The sequence below is a fragment of the Populus trichocarpa genome, chromosome 13, assembly GCF_000002775.5.
Source record: "Populus trichocarpa isolate Nisqually-1 chromosome 13, P.trichocarpa_v4.1, whole genome shotgun sequence".
NCBI classification, from domain to species: domain Eukaryota; kingdom Viridiplantae; phylum Streptophyta; class Magnoliopsida; order Malpighiales; family Salicaceae; genus Populus; species Populus trichocarpa.
Genome location: NC_037297.2, coordinates 5,925,389 through 5,933,883, shown reverse-complemented (window position 1 = coordinate 5,933,883; position 8,495 = coordinate 5,925,389). Strand labels below are relative to the sequence as shown.

At 31.0% G+C, this 8,495-nt stretch overlaps 1 protein-coding gene across 1 annotated transcript; it reads right to left on the bottom strand.

The window, feature by feature from the left end:
• Nucleotides 1–547: 547 nt before the first annotated feature.
• On the bottom strand, nt 548–7,008 carry LOC7482407 (AUGMIN subunit 7). Its single transcript, XM_024583236.2, has 9 exons — nt 6,795–7,008; nt 6,392–6,477; nt 4,838–4,899; nt 4,323–4,414; nt 4,055–4,180; nt 3,582–3,672; nt 2,958–3,065; nt 2,287–2,385; nt 548–1,019 (listed from the first exon to the last, which is right to left on the bottom strand). Exons 1-9 carry the CDS (start codon nt 6,926–6,928, stop codon nt 822–824), a joined length of 996 nt encoding a protein of 331 aa, XP_024439004.1. The 5' UTR covers nt 6,929–7,008; the 3' UTR covers nt 548–821.
• Nucleotides 7,009–8,495: the final 1,487 nt, after the last annotated feature.

Below are 8,495 nucleotides of genomic sequence, written 5' to 3'. Positions count from 1 at the left end.
CTTTTTTATATTATTTTTTTCTTATATTTCATCATTGAAATTTTTTATTTAATCTTTCTATAACTTAATTTCATGGGATATTATTTCTTGGTAAAAAAAAAATTACTTTTTAAGATAAGAAATAAAAAAAAAAAAGTTGGGGTTTAAATTTTATACTATCTCTTACTTTATCCTTTTATTTTAGAATTTGTTTAGCATTAATAACTTTTTTCTCAATTTATCAGTTTATAGATTTTAAAAAAAATTATTGTAAACATCATCTTCGCATTTCTTAATTAAAAAAAAATATAATATAATAAAACACACTCATAATATTATCTTATTTTTATATTACGTAACAAATAAACTTCAAATCCGGATGTTGCGTTAACAACTTTTTTATTCATTAATACATATGATTCTCGTTTTATTTTATTATATATAAGCATTGATTTTTCAATACAAAGTTATATTTTGTTCTTCTTGATATCAAAAAAACACATTAATACTTGTACATTCATTTTTTTGCTTTAGAAAAAAAAATTATCCAACTTACTAGTGGAGACACTAAACCCCAACTCTAATCATCATATATAACATACGGAATAGTCTGCCATTCATTTCACATGATACATTCAAGGTTTGAGGAATCAAGAATCAAATCAAAACTAATATACTCCGACATGGTGAACACACTGCACACTCACTAAAATAACAGTGGTATTGTGACATTCAATTCAATCAACCTTTAAACATAATATAAATATTCCACAAAAAATAAGTTCCCAAGAAAGAGTTGTAAGGTCATGTCAGAAGTTTTTAGCTATCTTATGATGCATTCATCATAAACTCGCATTGTTACCTTTCTCACGTGAAATCGAAGCCGAGAGAATGCCAAGATCACGATTTAAGAATGTCAGTGCAGACTCGCACTCTGAAATTATTCTTGTAACAGAAGAGGGCTCGCCAGCTTTTGTTTCAGAAGATCCAACAGCAAGAGCTGCATGCGAGTCTCTAAGATTTCTTAAGTTCCCTAGGAACTGCCACAAAAGCAGAAAAAAGTCAATTCCCATGAAAGCATACATGGCAACTTCTCTTGTTTGCTTGATATAAGTTCAAGCAGAGTTTCACAAATGCTGTGAATGGCTTTGAGCTTAAATGGAACATCTCCATAAATCATTACCACTGATTAGATTATATCATAATAATGCAGAAAGCATTATTTTCAGGCTTCTAAACTTCGCTAGTGGGGTGCTTGATAATTTTCTAGCAGGAAAACACATCCGAAACATTTGAGCACAATATTGAAATACAAAAAGAAAACAAAAGGAGAAAAACTCAAATTGTTCAAAAACATCTAAGCTAACCATATAAATTCAAATGTATAGCAGAAAATGAATAAAATCTTCACATTGAATTTAACTGGAAGAAAAAAAAAAGTAAAAGGGAGCTTCTAGTTCTAGTTTAGGCCTATGGAAAGGGCATGTTAGGTCTCCATGCTTTGGTGTTCAAGAAAAATGCCTTGGTAGGAAAACAATTGCATGATTTCCCCTGGTGTAGGACCACAGTTTCTTTAGCATATGGTGATGGGAAGAATGTAAGTTTCCAATAGAACAGTTGGTATGCCAAGACTGGGTCAGTGTTGCCTATGCAAGCCCTTCGAAGTTCATCTCAAAGGTTTTCTCTTACTTTTCTCCTTTGGTAACATATAATGTTAGTGATAATCGTCATAGTTTTAAAAAGATTTTCAATACAAGAATCAATCCTCTATTAATGCTTCATGTTTCTAATAAAATATGATGCCCCGATGTTAAATTTTTATTAGCATTTCAACTTTTTCAGAAATTTAAAATACCCTCAACTACTTAGTGCTTCCCCCCACCTTTCAGTTTCCTATGAAGGACATGCAGAATGTTTCTGATTATGAAGGGGTCAAAGAAATTTACTTACCGCATCTTACTCAACACATCTTAATTCCTCTCCTACTCCCGATTGTTTCATTTTTTCCACTATTTGGAAGGTCAAGGTGCTGGCTAAAGTTTAAACTTTTGTTTTGTCAGTGGTTCTCAACAAGACAGCATTAATGAGCTAGAGTCCACATGAGCTCATCTCCCTGAGGGAGGGATCTTGAAAAATATAAACTCAAGGAGGTGAAATCTTATAGGTCATAACTTTATATAATGACGAACAATTGTGTAGTGACATGCCTGAATAAAGTGCTGATAGGATTCAGAAGTATTATTAAATCGATACCATGCAACCGTTCGAGAAGATAAACATGAAAAACATGAAATGATGCTGATATACCTTCCAAAGCATCTTGTATGCCTCCAACAACCGGTTGGCAGCTGGTCCAAACCCATGAAGCTGTGGCACTTCCATCATGTGCGTCCAAGGGCGTATTTCCTAAAAAGGTAAAAAAGAACACATTACAGTTATAATGTAGCAAGAGTACACTTTCACTCATTATCATAGACTTCAACACCACGATGCTCAAGCATAAGTTTTCAAGACTAAAGTTTTATGCTGAAAACAGTAAAAATGTACGACAAGTTAAAGATTTGAGAGAGTTTCTACTGAAAATGCCTTAAAGCGTGTCTATGAAGAGTCATAATCAACCAAACAAAGAAACATAACAAATGGGCATACCAACTCACAACACCAGATGCATGAAAGAGATCCAGCATGATGTAGAAAAGTTTTTGTTCAGATATATTCAAAGGGAGTAGAGAAACCTCAGAAATAAATTGAATGATCTTGAAGTAGGGATGGCAATTTAATTCGAACCCAATGGATACCGATCCAACTTTTTAATACAATATGATAAATATATCTTAATATTGACATAGAACACATGTATATGTATAATATTTATTATTTTATCATTTCATATATATATATATTAACTATTGTGTTTTTTATCATTTCATATAATTTAATTAAATAATAAATTAAGACCTAGCAGAGAAAATCCAGACCTTTGTGTATATCACATTGAATGATCTTGCAGTTTCTAGGAAAGATTCCAAATGTGCCCGGAGATGAGATTCCACCTCAGAATACTCCTCATCTGGATTGTATGCATGCTAAACAAAATGTGTTATAGAGTTAAAAACAAGGGAAAATAAGATATAAATGAGATGGAAAAAAATGAGCTGCATTAATACTTCACAGTACAAGAAATTGGGAATGACTCCACATTAGATGAAAATAAGTATTCAGAAAAACAGTTTGTTCAAAGGTGGGAATTTAAGAATTAATTTTGTATTTTCAAGGGGAGAACATGCTAAAATCCGAAGCAGCACGTCTTTTCAACAGTGTAACAATAGAGTGTGTGTGTGTGTGTGTGTGTGTGTGTAAACAGCAGTTCTAGAGAACAGCATATCAAAAGTATCTCCAAGAATGATAACATTATGTCTAGAGCTACGTGAGCAATAAACTCTCTCTCCCTCACTCTCTCTCTCTCTCACACACACACACACAAAGTGTGAATTGAAGACATGGTAACATCAAATTGATTTAATGTGAGAAATACAAAGGACTCTTTTGAACATAAAAGAAAACAATAAATAAACAAAACTGAATTAGATAAGTGGATGAACCTTAGATGCCAAGTCATCAATTTTCTGCTGAAGACTCTGAAGTATTTTTGACTGTTCCGCAAGCTTTGTCTCCAACTCAGATACATCTGGTCTGCAAATGTGCTTAGATAAAAAGGAGGGTAATGTTACTACATCTAGTGACATGGAAAAATAATAATCATCATTTACCAGTATAACTGGAAAGAATAATCTTGTGATATATGTTTGGCATCAGCATTTATAGTTGTGTTCTAAAAGTTGCTTTTATATGTCTTCTTCCGGACTACAATGGAATTCATTCCATATAAAACAAGTTATCATAAACTTGGTTGTCCAGTGAAAAGATTCTAACACTTATCTAGGTAACCTAGATGGGCAAACTTGAAAATCACCAAAGGGGTTTGTGTTTGATACCGGTTAATAGGCATTGTTTAATATACTTCAGAAACAGGAGTGAACAGGCAAAATATGAGTGGAGAATAACATAATCTTACAATGGATAAATGGATTGAATCTGCACATCAGCAGGGAACAGCTTGCACTCCTCTGAGAATATTAGAGCTTGTTTCTCTGCAATAGAATCTATGAGTTGTATGTCTTTTGCCACCTGTTCATCTACACTGAAAAATAATACAAACAAATTTTAGAAGAACAAAGGATGTAAAGAAATGCAAGCAACAAAAAGTAGCAACATTTACAATCATAGAGTTGATGAACAAATGTTGAAACTAATTCAAATAGTGAACTTTAAGCAAACTCAACCTCCATTCAGGATTATCAGCATAGATGCTAGCCTCCACGAGATCTACAATTAGGCGAAGCATTTCAGTTCGGTCTTCATAGCTTCCTCGCCCCTGAAACACAAAGGCATTGACATTGCACTCACTTGATATTGGAACATCCAACAAACTATTCCAAGTTGACTTGCTCATATGCCTTATTAATCTTCACTGTTTATAATTTGGACGTTTCAATTCATTTCAAAAGACACATGATCTTTTACTTAACCAGCCATTAATCTATCAGGCCATCTTAAACTTGTAGATTATACAAACTAGATGTAAGCATATGCATCACTTGTAAAAAAAGAAAGGAAATCAAATTCACAAGTTACCAAGTGTTCCTTATGAAAGAATATGTTGGGATTAAGAAGGATGTTCAACTGTACTTAACCTCGTTGAAGTTAACTAAGAAGTGCAATGTATAAAAACTGTTACTTAGTTAGGCAATCATTGATTAAAAAGTAGCTATTTTATATACAGAATTAAGCAACTTACTTGGATGGCTTCTGTATCTATAATTGAAGTGATGCCCAGAAACTTTGCAATCTCTGCCAGATCTGCAATAAAATGCATAGTTATTTTTTAATTGTAACAACGATAATATAATCACAAATGTTAATGAACCATTTTGAAGTTATTACAAAGATCTTAGAGAAAAGAACGACAAAAACAGAGATGCCACAGAGCCCAGAAGAAAAAACAGTTATAAAATATAAGTTACATAGACAGTGAAGCCTAAAGGTGTATCAAAAAGCCAAAGTCCAAACATTTGCACTTGCAATGACCAATGAGAAAACTACCAAGCTTTTTCCCGGATCCATTTTATGAAAAAGGCAAAACGAAATTTAGCAAAATACTCCTTGTATATTAAATAAAGAGCAATAAACTTTCGCTTTCCAGATAAGCTAGTTAAGACTAAATTGAAATGGGTTTGGATTCTGATTGAGATTATCAAGAAGAAAATGAACTGTACAATATCCATCCCTCTACAACCAGACACAAAAGGTGAAACAAGAAGAGTTGGAAGCAAGGATAGAAGATCTTTAGTTTCCCTATAAATCATATTACTGAAGAATGAAACTTCAAAGAAATACTATTCCCCTAGTTATATACTATAAACAGGCTTGAGATGAAGCCTGGATAACCAATGAAGTTTTTTAAAACCAATAGACAATGGGTGCTCCTCAACACATCCCAGAGGAGAATGAAATAACCAATACCAACTTCATCTTTGATCAAAGGAAAGAAGGGTGGGGGGGTTGGGGGCCGCCTGCTTGATTAACCTAAAAATTCCAACGATTAGATTGAAGCCTAAACTTCTACGGATAACCTTATTGCCAAAGAGAATCAGTTTCTCAAAGAAAGCCAAGATTGTAAATCCAGTCACCCACCAAAGAAATATACAGTTCTTTCCAAGATTCCAAGTCTCGTGGGTTTATGAGATAACATTACTGGTAGTCTATGCGCATATATGAAATCCACACTAACAAACCCTGATTCTCAGTGTAGTGAAAAGAGAATTCTAAACATGATATTCTAACATTTCTAAAAAATTTAAAGTAACTCCATTAAGAACAAAAACCTGATTTTTATCCTAGAACCCTAAATTATGTTCTAGAAAACATAAAGCAATCCATGAACCAATTAACATCAATCCTAAAAAGAACTTGCAGGGCTATAACAGCAGCTGTAACAACCTTTGAATTTTGGTTTCTTCTCCTAAAATGATTCCAGATTTTACTAGAAATGCCAAATCACATGCATATTTCAAGACCATTTACCACACAAAACTCCACCTAAAATAGATTTAAGGCACAGCCATCCACATCTCTAATCAATAATTATTACGCTTGCAAGCAACCCTAATAACTGTCCTACATAAAAAAGACTCGAGTAGAAATAAGAGAAAACACTAAAATCAGCACAAGTCCTTCATAATCTATTCTCAGATTGTTTTCACTCCAACAATAAAAATTGTTAAATGTACAATAGAACACAAAACTTAATTTCCAGAATGATAAAAAAAAATAAAAAAATAAAAAAGCTTACATTGGATACGAGCCGTCTCTTCGTCACGATCCATAGCATCTCCTTGTAGATTTTGCTGCGAGAATGGTGATTTATCACCCAATAACCTGCAATTCAGAGTACAGAAGACATTTAAATGCCCTTCAGACAGCAATTCATTATTTCAATTACAGCCAAATTAACATGTCTAGTACTAAACTAATTCATATGTAACCAAATTTCTGGGTCAAATCGACAGTTTCTCAGCAATCAACTATTACCAAGTAAAGCTGACATGCATCATCAAGAAGTAACAAGGAAAATCTCACAAATTAATTTTCTCCTTGAGCCGCTTTTTCCCAGTAATTAAACAAGCCATTTACTTCAATTTTCCCAAAAAAAAAAGTGACAAAGAACAAGATAATAATAAGGGGAAATGGGGTACTTGAAGAAGAGCCATTCGAGAAGAGCGTAACGTTCCATGCCGGCAAAAAGAAGAGACTGAGCAGGAGCATTGGCTCTTGAATAATTCAGCATCCCTAGTTTTCTCTGTATATCTTCCATTTGCTTCGCTGCCATTGTTTATTTTTCTTTATCCTCTTGCTTTCTTTTTGTTGAAGGGGGAGTTGAGAGAGAGCCAAGGAACAACTGCGGTGGTTACTCTGTTGGTTTGACGTAATTGATTTGTTTTTGTTTTTAAAAAACAATTAAATTTTTTTATTTTTTATTTTAAATTAATATTTTTTTAATATTTTTAAAAATATTATTTCTTCTCACAATCTTATTATTAAATGTTATATGGTATATTAGTGTTTTAGTTTCAAATTATCTTAGGTCCTGTTTGTTTGCTCAAAAGTAATTTTTTTTTGTATAGTGAATTCCGGAAAAGTGAATTATTTTCTGATGTTTGGCAGTGTAATAAAAAATAAGTTGGAAAACACTTTCTAGTGTTTGGTTATGTCATGGAAAATGAGCTGGAAAATAACTTATTAATATTTTATTTTTCTCAAGTTTATTAAAATAATAAGGAATAAATCTTACAAATTAAAAAATTGAATGAGAATGAAATTGAAAAAAAATATAATTTCATAAATTATCTCAAATAAAATAAATAATAATCAAAATAATAGAGATCAAATCTAAAAAAAATGAAAGATGAAGAAATTAAAATAATAATAATTAACATTACATAAATTATTTCAAATAAAATAAGTAACAATAAAAAAATGAAGATCAAATTTGATAGATAAAAAATTTCAATAAAAAAATGATAAGGGAAAAACAAATAACAATTATAAAAATGAGGACCAAAGTTAATATAAAAATTAAATTTTAAAAGATGAAATTGAAAAATAAATATTCAAAACAAAATATATATAGCAATCAAAAGTTTGAGGATCAAATTTGATATAATCAGCAAATAATATGACATTTCTAAATTTTTCACAACTTCCGGAAAGTGTTTTCCGTCGAAATTTTCTAGGAAAACACTTTCCTGGAAACCAAGCCAAATTTTTCTTTGACTGGAAAGTGTTTTTCATTGACCAACTTTTCTAATGACAAACAAATACAGGAAAGTTTGAAAAATGGTTTTCCGGAAACTACTTTCCAGAAAACAAACATAGCCTTAATTAGCTTCTTTTTTTGTTGTTGATAATATGTTAGGGTGTTTTTATAAAAACATTTTTTAATTTTAATATATTTTTAATAATTTTTTATATTAATATATTAAAATTATAAAAAATACATAAATATAATACTTTGACAAAAATATACATTAAAAAACACTTTTTTAAAAATTGAGTTAAATTGCATCATAACAATAGCATAAATGACTTGTCCATCCTCCTCGATGGATGATGCAAGGCCCCCTTTATTTTAATTTTGAAAATCTAGTGCTGATTAATAGATTCAAAATAGATAAATTCGGAATAATAATTAAATTCGATCTTGAATTTAATTTAAATTATATGGATGTGAATAGACTTAAATAAATAATTTTTTTATAAATATTTTACCTAATAGATAATAAATAGAATGCTAATATTATTAAACCTAGCTCAAATTTAATCAAGAATATATATTTATATTATATAAAATATATACTTAGAATATTTAATTTTTGTAAAATCTAATACAATATATA